Raw genomic sequence first — 18,294 nt, forward strand, 5'->3', positions numbered from 1 at the left:
TATTGCATAACCTTGGATCTTAAGGAATCTGGCTCCCTTTCCTAAACCTCTCAAACTGGAAAACAGCTTCTCATCCGAGGAGAAGCCTTTAGGCCTAGCCTTGTCTAGCAGGTGTGCAGTCTGAGCCAATATTGTGGAATATAGAAAAACAAAATGAGCTCACATTAAGGTTTTAAAATGGAGGAAGAGATAGGAAATAATTTGTCCCACCACACATCCCTAGAGAGCATATCGTAAATCTTTGAAGTGAAGTGAAGTTATTTCCTCATACTTCAAGCATTCCTCACTTCGCTGGTCATCTGACTCTCTCCATGCACACTGGGAGTCAGAAACTTTTATAAATCTTTGAAGTAATATCTAAGCCTAGACAAAAAAAAAGATAACATCTGCTGCCACTAAACCCATGTTTATCTCGTCATTATTCATCTGTGGATGATATTAACAGGGGGGAAAAAAAGATCTCCAAAGTTGCAGAAAAGAACTGAAGAATATTTTTCTTCTTCTTTTATCCATGTTCATAATCTTACATTTTTGTGAGATTATTCTGCAGCAGTAGAATATACATTTACTGTATCTTAATGCTTTTTTACATCTCTACTCAGGGCGCAAATTCACATGTTTGAGTCAAATTAAAAAATATACTTTGAATCAAATTTAGATTTGAACAAGTTAAGCTACAGTTAAGCTTACTGAAAATATATATGAGTTGCAGAATGTAAACTGGAGAACCAATTCTTCACTGCTCCAACAAAAAGAGAGAACTGAAGGAAATTAAGGAGGTTAGGAGGTACACGTTTACCTTTTAAAATACGGATGGAAAATAAAATCTAGCTGGAATGCTTGGGATACAGTTGGTCTGAGGTCATAAGAAAAAGTACAGCAATGGTGTCATTTTACATCTCCAGGTCAGTTAAAGCCTTATTATGTTTTTTAAAATGAGATTAAAAGCTCTCTGTGACTCCTTAAAATTGATTTCTGACAGATTAAGGATCATGTTCACCTCCTGAAATTGCTCTGAAATGCAATGTCAGTGATTTGTGGTTGATTCTGATCTTCGATTGGTTTGAAGCCTTAATCTTCCATTTTGTGGTTCTAGTGGGTTCAGATTTCCCTCTAAGAGGTTAATTTACCATTGTTTAAAACACTTGTAATGTAACCTAATTTATTTTAGCAGCAGAGGTGAGATGAGGTTACATATTTTGTTTGAAAGAGTAGCCCCGGATTAGGGTTTAACTAATCTAAAAGAAAACAAATAGAGTTGTAGTAGGGAGTTCACATAAAAATACAATTAATCTTTCCTTAACTCTGGAGTTTTCAAAAAGTTGCAAACATGATCAAATTTTACACACTCCAAGATAGGTAAAGTCTAAAGCACAAATGCGGGCCGTGTTTCAGTGGAGCAGTAGTTAGCGCGTAGTTCGCACGCATGACCCATATGCTTAGTCCTTAGTTCTCGATTTCGTTGCCTTGTACCTGTACCTGTGTACTGACAATAAAGTTGAATCTAATCTAATCTAATTCTTGGCCACATGTTCCCCCTCCCACACCTATGCATACTCTCTCATACCCCCTTTCCTGTCAGCCAACTGTCCAAAAATAAACAAAATCTAGCCCCTAGTGCCGTAAAAACCTAAAAAAAATTAATTAATTCAATTTCAAAAGCATTACAGGCTAACCTTACTGTAATTTGTTGAACCGTCCGTGGTCAGTTTGCATCTTTATCAACTCAATAAAATGTCCCAGAAAAACATTGAGCCTTCAAAAAATGTAACAAATAGAGAAAACTTTGCTCTCCCTCCCTTTCGGAAAGTGAAACTTCATTACACATGGAATGAAGGAAATCTAAATTTTTTCCAGTTGTAAAAATTATAAAATGAGACCCAAAATTCTGTGTCTCAGAAACTAAAGGAAGAAATCTTAAACAGGGATGTCAGGCTTCTGAAAGATAAGTTTATTTCTTTGATTTCAATGAGCCTTTTGCTTGAAATGCTGCAACAATGTTTTATGGCACTGCGTACAGTAGTTGTGATGGAGGCCCAAATGTTTTTTTTTAGAAGCCTTCAGGTTATTCCAAATTTGCCTGTGGTGTCTCTCATCTACTAATTGACATAACATTATCATGTCTTATTGCGTTTGTTTAATGTTATTACTTTGTGTACAGCACATTGGTCTTGTGGGTGTTCTATGTTCTATATAAATGAAGCTGGTATGGTACGGTATATACCCCATGGTGTTTTCTATCACTAAAGCAGCTTTAGGTACATTTAGCAGAATGGGAAATGTGCCAAATCCAGATTGCAAAAAATAAAATGAGTTCTCCTTGAAGCTCCACAGCAGAAGGAAAAATTGTTTTATCTCTAATGTCCAGTTAGATTGCTGCATTGCCTCTGGAATTCACAAAACATTAGCAGATAGCATTACCTCCTAAATCATGAGTTACTTTGGAAAATTCACATTGTACTTTAAAGTTTAAAGAAATTATAATTATATTATGTGACTCTTCCTCCAGACTCCGGAGAAAACATGTTAAGTTCTGAAACAGATTAATTTAAAAACATTAAATCCCTTTATTGTATTTGCCATGTTCTCTTGAATGAACAGAGATGTATAAATATTAATTTTACACAAGGAAGAAAAATCTTGTTAATAACATAAGATACACAATTTATTTATTTCATTTCAAAATGAAATGCAGACTTCAGATTCATTTGAAAACAGGCTTTTAGCAACAGTTCAATTCTTTCTTCTGCTTGTCTGAGATTGTCTGTGATTCAGCAGTGGCTAAACATAAGGAATGAGAACGTTGTCACCAATGTGCAGGATTTACCTGTGCTCAGTGGCTTGTAGCCTCAGTCCACAAGGTTTTTGAATGCATTTTTTCACAACAATTTCAAGACATTTAGTGCATTCTTTCCTAAAACAATATTTTCTTCCACCGAATTTCCAATGAATATGCTTTGATATGGCACTTCATGAGCAGCCTGTTTCTTAAACAACACTCTTTCATAGCGCTTGTAAAATATTCCCATTGCAAAACATGTATACATCCAAATGTACTCCTACTCCAATTTTCTGAAACAGTGGAGGTTTTCAATTTAAGAATCAAAATTACAAATAATAGAGTGAAATATTTCACTCTTAAAAATGAGTCTATGTGACTACTGTATAGGTTTCACTTAATGAAAAAATGTCCAAAAATATGAAACCATTTTAATATATTCTCATTTGTGAAGATTTAACTTTAGGTGTTTTATGACAGTCAGCATATTTGAACTGAAATTTGAACAAACTGTGAAAGTACTAATTTAAAAGAGGAGAAAAATGACTGCTGCCCACAAAGGTCCTGCTGTTATCTGCAGGAGCAATGGTAGAAAATTAACTCCTTTGAAAATCTTCGTATAGCTTTTATTAATCACCTGGCTTCCTTTTTCAGCACCTGAATAATATTGATAAAAAATAGCTGACACCTCATTGTAACAATGTACACAATCGAGATTGTTGATTTCAGAACAAACTACTAGTGATTATTATTCTCCTTTTCCCTGTTCACATTTACCTTTTAGCCAAAATCAAGCTGAAAACTTGCGGATTCTGGTCACTATTTGGGTTATTGGACATACAGATAGTGTGCACACAAATAAGCGTGTATGTATTGCATGCAGTAGTCATCTGTTGTCATTTACAGCAGTGTAGGATTTATTTATTTTTCTCTGAATAGCTGCAAATTAATTAAAGAGTTGTAGAAGAGTAGCAACGACAATAAATAAAGCCTAAGCACACTTAAACAGCTTAAGTTGAATAATCTTATACCAAGCAAAGTCTGTTTTGCGTTTTCATGCGGTGCCAGGGGATTCTCATTTTCCGACGTTTCCTAATTTGCTGCTAACTGCTGATGAGAAAATGGAGCTGCAGCAACAGTGTGCTGTTTATCTTGGTAGCAGTTACTGTTTTGCCTCATGGATCACAGATGTCTCTTTTTAAGTTTTAACAGAGCTTCCAAGATTCCACTGAGTCACCACACAAACCGTCAGACATACAGAACGATAGCCTTTTCATTCACATTAACTTGATTTGAAAACATAAATCTTGTGTTTTTTGAGTTTTGGGAGGCTGAAATTTATACAGGGAATTTATTCTTTGTGTTTTAAAGCGATTCACCAGTGAACCCAGAGGTGTATTTTTTCAGCAATGTAAAGCATAGAAACAGTTATGTGTAAAATCTTTGGTATGCTCGCTGACTGTACTTGCCTCACTCACTCCATCTCTTTCATATGTCTTTCCTGTAGCTGGCTGTTCTGAGGGCTGTGCCTAGAGGAATGTATGATGGCCCAGTTTCTGAATTTTCCATGTCCCGCGGTGGTACTCCTTCTGCTTCGGCACGTACCTCTCCTACCAAACAACCAGTCAGAAACCTGCACCAGTCTGGATTCAGTCTAGCAGGTAACCTTATGCCACCACGTTATCCTGACATTGTAATAGAAAAAAGAAAAATCAATATTCTGTCATTATTTATGCTTTGATTACTTCCTAAGCTGAAGTTATGTTTTGGTTATTCTATTTATCATTAACATATAGGACCTAAACCTCAAAGATTCCAAATAGGAGGTGCTAAAACTGAAGTAGCCTTTTTTTTATCATCTATTTTTTCAGTACATGCAGTAAGTTGGCTGATTTTGGATGATATGTAAAGACTCCTGCACAAATTTAAGATGTGCAAACCTTTTTGGTTCCCCCCCATTAAAATGAGATGAGGTTCTAAGCATGGCGATGGAGGCAATAATGAGAAAGGGGATTTAAAAAATATAGATACTTAATAATATATAGAGCACTTTACAAACAAAAGCACATAATGATAACTTAAGTTAAATATAAATACATGAAATAGCATTAAACATGAGAAAATTATCTTTGTTGATCGTCTTGGTTGTCTTAACACAGGTGAAAATATGTAAAACATAAACATGCTATTTAGTTTTTTGTTATATCTGAAGGCCTAAATACGTTTCCATTCACACAGACCTTCACCATCGCCTGGCATTGTACTAAAGGCATCTTTATAGTAACCATGACCGCTGATATATTTGCCTGTCAGTTTATTCCTGACTATTAGGCTACATTCACACTGCATCTTTTTATTTCAGTCTAAACAACACAGATCTGATTTTTTCCATTGTGACACAGGCCACTCGGCTATGTGGTCCTAGAACCGATACATATCTGATATTTTCAAATGCGGTCCTGTGTGTGAACGGCCAGGTCGCATTCATCCGACCTGTACGCCATTAATACTCAACAAAGGTCACTATCCTGCATCTTGCTATGCAGAAGCTGGAAAAAAAGGACAAACATGGTGGACAATAATGCAAAGAGCATTCTTTCTTTTTGACCCTCTTGAAAAGATTGCTTTGTTAATGTACTTGTTCCCATTGGAAAAGAAATAAAGATCGCTACAGTAGATGTACTCCAGCGCTACTGCCCAAGTTTACTTCCGTAAACACAGAGCAAGCTCTAAATACTTGTGACATCATCGCATCCTCTACTGTGCCTGCAGAGGAGACAAATTTATTTACCAAGTAAATAAAATGTTTAGAACTCGCTTCCTTATTGTGTGGCTGGACAAAAAAATAGTTTGCAACACTTAAGAGTAGATTTGTAGACATCCAAAATACACATCTGTCTGAGAAACTAGTACTGTACTGTCATGTTTTGGTGTTGTAAAAGTTTTTTTTTTGATCAACTGATCAAAATGTCAAACATCATAATCAAAAAGGTAATATGTTCTTAATTAACATGGATAACAATAGATGTGAGCCTTTAAAGTGTTGCAACACTTTAAAGGCTCTCCTACACTAAACAAATAATGCAACCGCTTTTGGCATTTACGTAATCATATTTAGTTACTTTAACACAACTGTTTTATGTCCTACCCTGCTAACATGAAAGAGTTGTGTTAAAATAATGAAATATGATTAAGTAAATGCCAAAAACAGTTGCATTATTTTTTCCTGTGAATACTCCGAAGTAAAGGCAAAGGTTTTGTTTGTGCATAATTATTTAGTCTCTGAATAGAAAATTGAATATAATTTTTTTCAATTAGATGCCCTCTTTTTACTTTTAATAAAACCAGATCATTAGAATCTAACTACAACCACTTGCAATCATGTTATTCACCAATAAGAAAGGTTTCCCTGATAGAAACACATGCTGTTGTTGAAGTGGTGCTAGATAGTTGTTCTTTGGCCGAGAGCACGGGACTTCTTTTGAGTGCAGACATCTGGACATGGTCTGTTAAGAAGGCCTGTCTAATGTGTGAGATCACCATAATATCATTGTTTGGCATTCATTCCATCATGCAGAGCAGAATGACAGTCTGATTGTGCCCACATGTCAGGTAAATGAGGAAAAACTTAGATATTTCAGTAATTTTAAACAAGTACCAACTATGACGACACCTTGATGATCTAAAAAAGAAAACTGTTACATAGTTACAGTTATTCGAACAAACGCAGCACCGATTTAAAATTTAGTAGGATCAGCCTTTTTTAATTAGATGAGAAAACAGCTGTTTTTGCTTTTGAAAATATTGTTGTAATGTTTATTGCAAATAGTTTACTTTAAAAGAGATTTTGTAGAAAGCCTCCTTTGTCTATATAAGCAAAGCCAATGACTGATACTTAGCTGAAAAAAATGTGACCTTTGCTGGAAGGAATTTCCACATTTGATTGCATGTATCTTAGGCTGTTCCTGGTTCCCAAGTCTTTGCAAAAGATTCTTTGATCTTGTATATATATGTGTCTATCTGTGTGTGTGCGTGGTGGGGGTGCATATTTTGAAAATGAGCTGCACCCCTCTATTTTAGGCTTTGCAGAGCTACCACCTGCAGAGTTGATTTACTTGTCTGGAATAAGATGGGAGGGATTGTTTGATTAGTCACTGTGTATCCTGACATCATTCTGCTTTCCATTATTGCACTGGAAGATTTGGTTCAGCTTTTGGCTCATCCCTTGAGAACTATACTTTATGTCAAACTTGCAATCTTATAATTGATGCTTCAGAAATACTGATGGAGCCACATATGAGAGGTTAAAAATCCAGGGGGGAAGATATAAGAAATATATGGTTTGAGTAACAATTATTTGTGTGCTAACTTACTAAGAGGTTTTTAAATAACTTAAATTTAAACCATTTGACAAATTGCATCGTTGGTTTCCAGGAGAGGGTGCCAGATTCTCATTTTGGCGGCTGTTTTGTAACACTATAATGATAACATAGGGCTGTGTCAGTCAATAAATTACAGGAGCAAAGCTTTTACACTGCTAAAAAAACCTTCGGTAAAAGTGGTGTATTTATGAACCTACACAGAATCGTTTTACATCTGGCATATTTAGTTAAAGAAATTCATCAGTGTTAAAAATTTGATACTCTGGAGTTTTTAGCAGGCATAGTTAAGTACCTACCCGCTCTAGCCGGTGAACAATACCTCCTTAACGACCAACCCTTAACAATCATGGACAGGTTTCAGGTATTACAGGAGACAACCCCCCCCTTAATGACAATCCCCCCTTTAACGACCGACCCCTAGAATCATAGACAGGTTCAGATATTACAGGCTAACGATGGAACTAACGACCCATTCATCGGTTTCCATTGCATGTTTCCAAGCGATACAAGGCGTTGTCTATATAAGACTTTCCGTAAAAATTCAAAAAATATCCACTGGACTTGGTTTTCAACTCAATTCTATATAAGACTCAAACTCACTGCGGATCCAGACATTTGAATTGAGAAAGCTTCCTGGAGAGGTAGCGAAACGTCTTCAAATCTTGAAAACCAAGTCCAGTGGATATTTTTTGAATTTTTACGGGAAGACTATGACCTGGATGACTGAGAACCTTCATCAGCACATAGTTAAGTAGTTTGGCCGTGTTAATCATTGATTTGGTGTTGCAAGTCATTACTTACTTACTTAAGTTTTTAAAACACAACACAACTCAACCTGTGCTGGAAATATGTAAAAAAAATAAAAATTAAAAAAACTGCTAAATGACAAAAAATCCACAAAATCATTGGATTGCATCTTGGGATAATTATTTTACTCACCATAGACCTCTTAGTCATATAGTATTCAATAGGCTATTATCAAATTGGTGTCAGAAATCTATGTCAATATTTTATTTTGGAGATCTTTGGAAAAAGCAAGCAATGTAAACCTTAAAATGATTGATGCGTGCAAGGTTATACAACATTTTTTTCATATAGTTTTTAAAAATTTTTACTCATTTTACAGCCCTAGAATTAACACATAATTCCACCAAGTGTAACATCTTTATTTTCTGTGATGGCAAATGGAGCCTAGCATTGTTTAAAGGAATAGTACACCCAAAACATGATTAGCCTTCATTTTCTACTAACCCCCATGCTGAACAACACTCTGGAGTACTTTTTTGATATCTCAAATGCATCTGGAGATCTGGGAGGCTTCTTGCTGTCTGCTGACATTCAAATAATGGAGGTCTATGGTGCCCGAGACAGAAAGGTCCATAAAAGTCCACAAAAAACGTGTCAATATTCCTCCATACTGCTCGTCCAATGTATTCCAAGTGTCCTGAGTGGGTAGCATCCAGAATTTACTCGAAACGAAGTCATTTAGAATGTTTTTAGAGCATAAACAGTAGTGAATAGGATTTCCTAAAAGCGTGTTCACGACGCTACGGAAACCGCGGCAGACCAACCCAGATGAAAGTGCGCATTCAGCTCGGCAAAGAACTCATGTTCTTCCTCAACACTGATGTCCTCAGACATTTTTCTTTCGTTGTTTCTTTCTTTGCACAGGTAAACAGCACATTTCTTCTTCTACGCTTGCATTATTGGCAGAGCAGACGCTGAATGCGCACTTTCATCTGGTTTGGTCTGCCGGCTTCCGTAGTATCGTGAACGCGCAGGTGCGCGCTTTCAGGAAATCCTATACACTCATGTTTATGCTCTAAAAACATTCTAAATGACTTCGTTTCAAGTAAATTCTGGATGCTACCCACTCAGGACACTTGGAATACATTGGACGAGCAGTATGGAGGAATATTGACACGTTTTTTGTGGACTTTTATGGACCTTTCTGTCTCAGGCACCATAGACCTCCATTATTTGAATGTCAGCAGACAGCAAGAAGCCTCCCAGATCTCCAGATGCATTTGAGATATCAAAAAAGTACTCCAGAGTGTTGTTCAGCATGGGGGTGAGTAGAAAATTAAGGCTAATCATGTTTTAGGTGTACTATTCCTTTAAGGTCTTTAAACAATATTGTACCTGACCAATGAAGCGCAGTCAGTCCATCACCCAAAAGAGGGAAACAATATAGCACAGCTGCAAACCTATATGCTGACCACCTAACCTGACATGCTGGGTAAGGACAGCAATTATCCTATATGTCGGTTTGTGGATCCCTGGAGTTTTGGAGAAACTGCAGTGTCCACTGTTCACGTGAGTTGACAAGAGAATTTAAGAGTTGATAAGAGAATCTTACCTGGAAAAAAGCCTGGTATATAGTTCTACAAATCAAACCATCATTTTTTTTTTTTTTTATATAATGTGCTTATTTGGGTTGATCTTTCTCAAGCAGGCTCCCTAAACAATACAGTTAAACAAAGGGTGTTATAGGAAAAAAATGTAAGATAAAGATTATAGTTTATGAACTATGTTTAAATGATAATTTTATTTTCTTATTACTTCTGTTTAGTCACTAAGCCCACAATATTGAGGTTCTTTTTTTACTATATATATATATATCCCCAGCTTAATTGATTCCAAAAGGTCATGACAAAGATTTACACATATGTTTTCAGTATTTTCTAACTGCCTTTCATATCATTTTTATTCCTTTCTTTCTCTGTCTCTGTGTTTAGGGCCTCCCACCCCAGAGGACCTCCCAGTCAAACAACCTGGACGCCGTATAGTAGTGCCCCCTGGTGGTCGCTCCAACATCACATCTCTTAGTTAAACAGCCAGAAGACAAAGCACTCCGAGAAGAACAGCCAGAGTGGATGATAGTGGGATGGGATGGGCGGGGGGGTGGGGGGGGTGGGGGGGGTAACCAGGGTTAGGGTTTAAAATACTTGCAGAGGGATGCCTGAGTTTAAAGAGCAACACACTGAATCCTCATGCCTTACCTGTCACAGTGCTACTATGCTCTGATGAGAATTGTATCCGTTTTCCTTAACCGTGCAAAAGGTGGTAGAAGTTGCCAACAAAGCTCATTACACATGAGCAATGTCAGCCTCAGTTTATGTCAGCTCAGAGTAGTAGCTTTTTTTCGAAATGGAAAATGGATACAGATTTTCTTGGGATTCTCCTTTTCTCCTACTTGACTTTCATTATCCCTCCTTATTCAGTAGCTCACTTTCTCCATAGTCAGCAAGACTTAACAATAGACCCCACATTAGCCATGTTTCGTCATGCAGTGCCGTTGATTAGCTCTAGGTGGCAATGTAAATATGGTAGATGTAATGTAGCTTTGTGAATGATGTGGTTGCAAACCGTTTGGAATTTACTGGACCAATTCAAATACTTTGATCACCTCCAAAAGCCGGAGGGCTGATGGACATGGAGCTGCATGGGCCACATTAATATGGGCGACGTGATCCATGATCCTTTTCCACCTCCTCTGAGATGATATTTACAGTCCTCATAATGTACTGTATTGATGTTAAAAAAGAGAGAAAACAAGACCTGAGAAAACAATACAAGGAACCATAAAGACAGAAGAAATATTAAAAGCGTTTTTTTTGTTCCTCATTCCCAAAATTGGTTTGTCAGATTTTTTTTATCTTGTGTTCACTTCATTTTCCTGCATAAAAGCATTAAAAGAAACCGTCCTTTGCATTTGCTTGCAGTAAATTGGTGACGTCTGCTTCGGTGCAATCATTTAAACAAAACAGAACTGGCACCAACTAAATACATACTCTGGGTATGTATTTAGTGGGTAAAATAAAGCTTTCCCATTAATGCTCTTTGCTGACATTTCATTTTGTAACTAACTTGACTCTTGTTTAAAGACAATTGGAAGATGATACTTCAGTTGTGATCCATCTCTACCCTTTAATAAAATCCTCATTGCATCAAACAGCAACATGTTCATTTTCTGATAAGGCAGAGGATTTTAGTGCAAGGAAGCCATTCAACTGCTCTTTATTGTGTGGAATTTAAACAAGATACTGTTTTTATTCTGCAGACTAAGGCAGTAGGGAGTTGTTATATTCTTCTTTTTGTATTTATGTTTGGAAGACAACCTTTGATTCCCTGTTTTTAAGTTTCTTTTTTTTTACTTTTGTGTCAGAACTCTGAGAGGTCAATAAAAGGTGTGCTGGTATGAAATGTTTCCTGAATAAACAGAAGTTGCAGCTGATGTTGGTGTTTTATTTTATTTCTCTGGTGCACTGAATGTTTTTTTTCCCGTTCTCCTTTTTTGTATTTTCACATTTAAAGACCTTTAAATATCTTGCTAAACTGGATTTTTAAAACATTTTCTCCCTATGAATGAAGAGCCTAAAACAAAAAACGACTATCAGAATAAATCAGATGTAATATAAACTCATTGAAAAAAAAAAAAAAAAAACATAGCACCAGATTAAAACATATCCCAGATTTGATCCCCTTAAAGGTGATTTTTGTCCATATTTCACTAGCTAGTTACTGAGAGAGGCTTATTATTGAATTGTACCTATGTTTTTATATTGACTGAAACTGAAACCAATGAGTCCAAATCTATTAAGGTTAACTATGGCAACATTTTCAATCCTTCATTTAAAAAAAAGAAGAAAATTGAAAGGCTTCCTTTTGACACAATTTGACGACATTCCTCTGTAACTGACCAGAAAAAGACTTTTTCAAAGTCAACATTTCGCCGCAGCTTCAGATTTGCTGATAAAACTGTAAATTAATTAATCTGCTATACTGTTTTTATGTACTGGTACTATAGTTTTACGTATATAGAAAGTATACATTGAAGTGTCCATATATTTTCTAAAGTTGAGTGCATAACATAGATGAGACTTCTCACCTTTATTTTGGTCAAATCTCCCTCTTATACACCTGTCTTTTAAATTCTAAAAATGGTGATGCACCTTTATTTTATTTTATAAATTTTTTTTTAAAACTTTCTGGCAATAATCCATTGTTTAATCATGTCTTAGCTTCCTACTTTCAATGGTTTTAATGCTTCAAGCTGTAGATCCATAAATTCCCATTTACTCTCCTTTTAAAAACTAGGTCTGGTTTCACAGATCATGAAGTGATAATTTTTTGTTCAATTTCCAAACATCAGCATCAAAGACAGTGTAGAAACCTTAAGCAGAAACACAAGCACTTCTTCACTTCTTTAATCTATAATTTTTATCAATGAATGTTTCTCATATGCTACTTTAAACATCTTCAAAATCCCTAACTTATATACTGTGGTTGCTTGCTTATCTGCAGCCATGCCAGACATGAGTGGAGGCATTAATAATCTAAAAATCCCTTCTCTTGTTCAGCCAATAATGTGGAAAGCGCTGCCTCAGCTAAGTCTGCTGTGGAGGAAGGAATGGGCTGTACCCTCTAGATGACCTCAGGGAGCAGTTTGCTTAAATCCTAAACGGTGGATGAGAGTGTATGTGAAAAGGTCATACAGCTTGTTAACTGCAGCCACAGAGGAAGTCTTTTGTTGCTCCATGTAAGTAAAATGATCTTTTGCCCTAACTTTGTATGTAAAATGTCCCCTTTGGCAAACACTCTTCAGGCATCACAGAGGAAAAAACTCCTATAGTTAATTTGTAGTAATACCAGTCAAACAACAGTAGGGGGCAGCAGGCTCTTTGATAAAAACAAAAAACAAATCTATTATCTCTAAATGGATATACTGGAACAAAATAAACACCATAGGCATACTGTTTCCAAAAATGAATTATATTATTTAAGGCACACATTAAAAGTTTAAGTTTCATCACGATTGCTCACAGTAAATACAGAGTGACAACTGAAGGACAGAAAAACATGGGTGAAATTCACAGTTGCAGTACAATTCTGGTCTCAAAATAAAAGATTAGAATTATATTTTTGCTTAATATTTTTCCTTATTCAATGAAATTGCCTGGTCTAAATCCTATTCATTAGTGATTTTTCAAACAATTCAATGTCAGATTGAACTTATATCGGTTAAATAGGCTCCATATAACTTTCCTTACTCTTCTTATTCTATAGTCATACATGGAATTTATTCCCAAGTATTATTTACACTGGATAAATCAAGCTCCGACCAGTCATTTAACTACCCAAAGTGATTCCCACAACCAAACAACGTACCAACTTTGGATCTGTAAGGTTACAACAGCAACAAGAACAGTCTTAATTAGAGACGAATTAGTATTAATGAACTTAAAAAAACTAATATATTTCAATGTCCTTACAGTTAATAACCAGGAAAGGATTAATTAATGCATCAGCTAGATAAGAGCAGGGTCAGTGGAGGAATGAGGCATAATTCATCATCTATTAGCTTAAAAGAAGATGAAGATTTCACTAGTTTACATACAGAAATTAGCTTAATGTGATCTATCAGGCATCCCCTCTGCAAGTACCAGCGCGTAAATAGGCTACTTTTTGGGGGATCTGTGATGGGAAATACTCTAACGTAACTATAGATTGTTATTTTGCCTTACACATGTGCCAGAAGCAGAATCCTGCATTATCGTTGATATCGTACAAATAGTTTGCAGAGACAGATAAAAAAAAAAAAATAAAACAAAATATAATATGGAACATCATATAATAGTACATGAATGGTTGAAAATAACTCAAAAGAGAAACAACATCAACACACATCTGGCAGAGAGTGCAGACATTGACTGATACAGTACAATCAAATTAAATGAACGTCCACCTCTAAGGGGGGAATCATTTATTCACACTAATATCTTGGTTGTTGCTTCATTTGTGCATAAATGCTACCATTAACGGAAACGTATGTGCAAAGTGAGATCTAGTGCCGAAAAAAGCCAAATTGTTCTCTCTTTCTTACAGACTAATGCTAAAGTCTACCCAAAATCACAGCATTTACTGTCCCGGTTCCGTAGCCTTAATGTATCAACATTTTCATTAAACATCATCATTTTAGAATAGACCGTAAACTGATTTTTAAATAGAAATAAGTTTTAAAAAATCTGAGCAAATCAAGAAACTTTCAGGTTTTGCATCTTTCTCTTATCATTTAATATGCTGCATGATGCTACGTGCTAAAACGCTATAACTGCTTAATTAGCCGAGCTAAGCATTAGGAACCCTACTCCATTCCTACTGCCCTGAAATAGCAAGCCATTCATTTTTAAGCTATACTTCTGTTCAGGACAGAATTTTATCATTAAAACAACTTGTTTTGTCTATTAAGCCTAGCAGTTTAAAATATGCTACTTCTGGCATGCTTGTATCCACTGTCACACAGTACCAATCACAGAGGAAAATGTTCCTACTCAATAGTTTTTTATAGGCTTCAAACTCAGGAGGATTGGATAACTACTCTAAATTGTCCATGCTGCATAATACAGCTGCTGTTTTCACAAAGCTTGAAGGATACTCTCTGGAAGAGACAGATTACTCCCCAAAACTAACCACTTTCTTTCCTAAAAACAACAAATTTCTTTCCTGGAATTTACCAGATTCTTTCCAGAACTTATCAGGTATTTCCTAGAAATGACAGGTTACTCTCCTGAACTTAGTATGTACTTTCCGCTAACGTAAATTTCGCTTTGCAAAGTATTTTCTAGGTAACTTCCAAAGAGTTTAAGTCTGAGAACATTACCCAGTAATTTCCAGAAAGTGCAGAGTTATATCTGGCAAAAGTACCAAAAATATTCTGTGAAATTACCAGGGAACGTACTAGTTTCTTTCTAAGAAAACTAAAGCAAGAAGACAGAAAGTTCAGGAAAGTACCATATAGGATTAGGAAAAATTTCAGAGAGAAACGTCTATCTTCCGTAACAATAACCTCTGCGCTTTGTCAAAGTGCGGCCCCATCATGTGGTAAGAAGACCCAACATTTTATTTAAATGATTATAATCACCTAGAAAATTTGTTTTAATAAAACCTTTTTCCATTACATTCTGGTGGAGGTGCCCTGTTGTCTTGTTTTTGTTTGTTTTTTTCTTTTAGAAACACCTGAGTGATGAATGGGAGCCTGATATGAGAGACAGTCTGCTTATCTGTTTGGTGACCGCAAACATGTCTATTAGCTTGCCTCTGATATGGCTGCCAATCAGGCAAACCATCTTACTTCATCGGCTTTTGATGTCTTGCTGCTTTTTGCATTGTGAAAAACAAATGTGCACAGTGCTGTTTTCGAGACTGTCATTTTCACAGACTGCTCTGGGGTGCAGGAACATAGATGACCAGATGTGAGCGCATGTGCTGACAGAACAACAGGTTTTGCTTGTAGATTGCTCAGCTGCAGGCTAGAGGCAAGTGCAAGTGATGAGGTGGGTATCTGAGAGTAAGAAGCCTATCCTGATAAATAGGCAGCTGGTTCAACATTGTTATTCTGTCCATCCTCTATTGCCTTGTTCTTCTCGCTTGTGGAGAGTTCAGAAGATTCCACCACAGCCTTCTTTGACCTGTTAGGAAAAGAACAAACACGTTTATCAATTTAAAGTAAATTAGATTAGATCCTGATCTTTCAGCTATTTATTATTCTTATGGTCCAAATAATATACTATTTCGCTATTACTAATATTATTACTAAAGTTATGTGTTACTTATATGTCTTATTTGAACTGTTTTATGTCAGATTCTTTTATATCTGACTAGGTGTTAATTATACAGGTTATTGGGTCTAAAATGTTATTAACAAAGGTCTTAGAAATGTTTTTAAAAACTTTTTTTGAACTGTTTTATTATATATATCCTAAATAACAGTGTTTTTGTTTTTATTCTTACATATCTCTATCAAGGCCAGTATATACGAGGGGGTGCTCTATGTAAAGTAGGAACATTTTTTCATTCTTTGCAGGTTAACTGGCAATGAATGGCTAATTGTCCTACCAAATACCTGCTTACCAGATCTTCTGCAATTACTTGACATAATTTGATCACCTTTATATATTTTTTAAAAATTCATTGCTAAGTGGCATTTCTTGGTTTTAATCTGTTTGTGAAGATTTTTTTTTTTTCTCCCATTATTTTTTCTAGTTTCAACTCGCAGAAAATGTGAAAGACTCTGGTGGTAAACACTAAGGTATACCGTAAAAGACAGGCCTCACTTTAAGTTCATAGTATCCCACATGATTTTATTACCTAGTGAGCAATTCTTTAGTCAATTCAGTATACAGTACTTCACTGAAATCTAAAAAGTGTAAAAATTAAGTGAAAAAAAAAAAAAAATGAATAGAGAAACTAAGATGTTCATCTTGACCCTCTGTAACAAATTTGTTTCATGGTATAACTGCAAGACTATCATTAGAATAAATGACACCACAGTAAGCGATATTGTTTTAAGAGATCATGAAATTTCTTACTTTTCTCTGTTGAAGACAATGAAGTCTCTCTGGACATTGTCCAACCGCTGCTGGAGCTGCCCATTCTGGGAAAGAGAGAAAGAAACAGAATAACTCAGGACGTTAATAATGGAAACTGTATAAAACAAGTAGAAACTAATTATTCATTAGAATTTATTTAAAAAAAAAGTCCATTATCAATTCTTTTTAAAGCTACAGTGTGTAATAATTACAGGCATATAAAGTCAGAAATTTAATATATTATACATAACTATGTTATTTATCATCACCTATGAGCTCAGCCTTTTAACCATAATATTTGCGTTGCCTTAGAATTCGTTATTTATAATTACATAGGAGCGGGTCTCGCAGCCATGGAGGCTGACATCTTTGCGCTACGGCAAGCGCAGAGGCAACAAACTAGCGATTGCGAGATCTCCCATGACGCTCAAAAATAACTACGGCAAGTTGAGAGAGATTAACTGAGACGGTACTGAACAGTAGATGGCAGTATAATGCCTGAGAAGCGTTTAGTCTGCCTGAAACCAAAGAAGAAGAAGAAGCAGGTATACTGCGCCTCAGTAACAAGAAAGGTGAACAAGGCGGCAGGCGTGAGTGACTTTGCAAACTGTTTGGCACTGTGTGGCCAAACATCAGACGAATGGAGGATCATGCCTACTCTGTATCACAACGAAAAGCGGCGGACACCGAACCCCCGTCATCTAAGAAGCGGAAACACGACGAGAATAAACGCAAGCGTGACAAGAAACGGCAAAAAACACGGATCAACATTGGCACGGCATTTACACGATGGAAGTCACTGATGGAGGAAAAAGGTTTTCAAAGTGACGCTCAAGTTGCCAGTTTTCTCTTGGACAGGTAATTAATCCTATACACACAATTGTCTAATATCACTGCAGTTTTTGGAGTACAGGATGCTCAGACCTGTCTAAAACAATAACATGCTGCGTGATGATGCTGTTACTCTCCAGTATACTTATTCAGCAACGTCCCTGACGTTTCACAGGTAATGATTCAGTAATTTTCTGTAAAATAATTTTCTGGATATATACCTCGGTTACTTCTCTCCGGCTCCTTTGGAGATCTTCAAGCCTTTCCTCCTCTGCTCTCACCCCGCTGGCTCCCCTCTCTCGCCTGGCCCTAGCTGCACGGCCTCCCTGCCTTCGCCCTCGTCCTCTCCCTCTCCCTCGCGTTGTAACCCCCGTGCCACCAAAATGACTTGGACTCTGTAAACGGGGGATATATATTCTTCCAGCGAACACAATCTCGCTGTTAAACTAATGACTACAATTACTTCGTCTGTTTATATCACCATGCAAAGCAGCTCACCAAGACGTCACAACGATGTAGAAAAAATAACGGGTATATTTATTATCTTAAGTCTACATGAAATCTATACCCTACACAGACTAATGAAATACTATCTGTAAAATTATCTATGTAAACAAACCTCATCACTTGAGAGGGTAGGTGATGTGGACGTCGTAGAAGAAATTTTGTCCCGTAACGCTCGCCGTACTGTTGGGGGGGAGAAGCGGTGGGGGGGAGATGTTCATGTTGCTGCGGTCTGTAGTCTGACCGCTAGATGTCGCTGAAAATTACACACTGTAGCTTTAATAGTCTATCACTATGAAAACCTTTTCTAAAGTTAATGTGTGAGACCTTAATGACTCCCCATTACAACGGATGGACCTGTTTCGGTTCAATTTGTATGTTTTCTAAGTCATAACAAGACTTTTGTTGGGCTATTCTATAAAGCCTG

General features: G+C 36.4%; 2 protein-coding genes across 2 annotated transcripts in view; one reads left to right on the forward strand and one right to left on the reverse strand.

The window, feature by feature from the left end:
- Positions 1-11,398, forward strand: part of dpysl3 (dihydropyrimidinase like 3) — a 50,791-nt gene extending 39,393 nt beyond the window's left edge. The window contains exons 13-14 of the mRNA XM_038302216.1: positions 4,287-4,440; positions 9,900-11,398. Of these exons, the coding sequence (XP_038158144.1) occupies positions 4,287-4,440; positions 9,900-9,994 (249 nt within the window). The 3' untranslated portion in view covers positions 9,995-11,398. The remainder of the gene's footprint in view (positions 1-4,286; positions 4,441-9,899) is intronic.
- A 1,517-nt stretch (positions 11,399-12,915) lies between these two features.
- Positions 12,916-18,294, reverse strand: part of stk32a (serine/threonine kinase 32A) — a 75,649-nt gene continuing 70,270 nt past the window's right edge. The window contains exons 10-11 of the mRNA XM_038302230.1: positions 16,533-16,597; positions 12,916-15,632 (exon numbers count right to left, since the gene is read on the reverse strand). Coding sequence (XP_038158158.1) covers positions 15,521-15,632; positions 16,533-16,597 — 177 coding nt within the window. The 3' untranslated portion in view covers positions 12,916-15,520. The remainder of the gene's footprint in view (positions 15,633-16,532; positions 16,598-18,294) is intronic.

The sequence above is a fragment of the Cyprinodon tularosa genome, unplaced genomic scaffold (assembly GCF_016077235.1).
Source record: "Cyprinodon tularosa strain WSP-4 unplaced genomic scaffold, ASM1607723v1 ctg484, whole genome shotgun sequence".
Taxonomy (NCBI): Eukaryota; Metazoa; Chordata; class Actinopteri; order Cyprinodontiformes; family Cyprinodontidae; genus Cyprinodon; species Cyprinodon tularosa.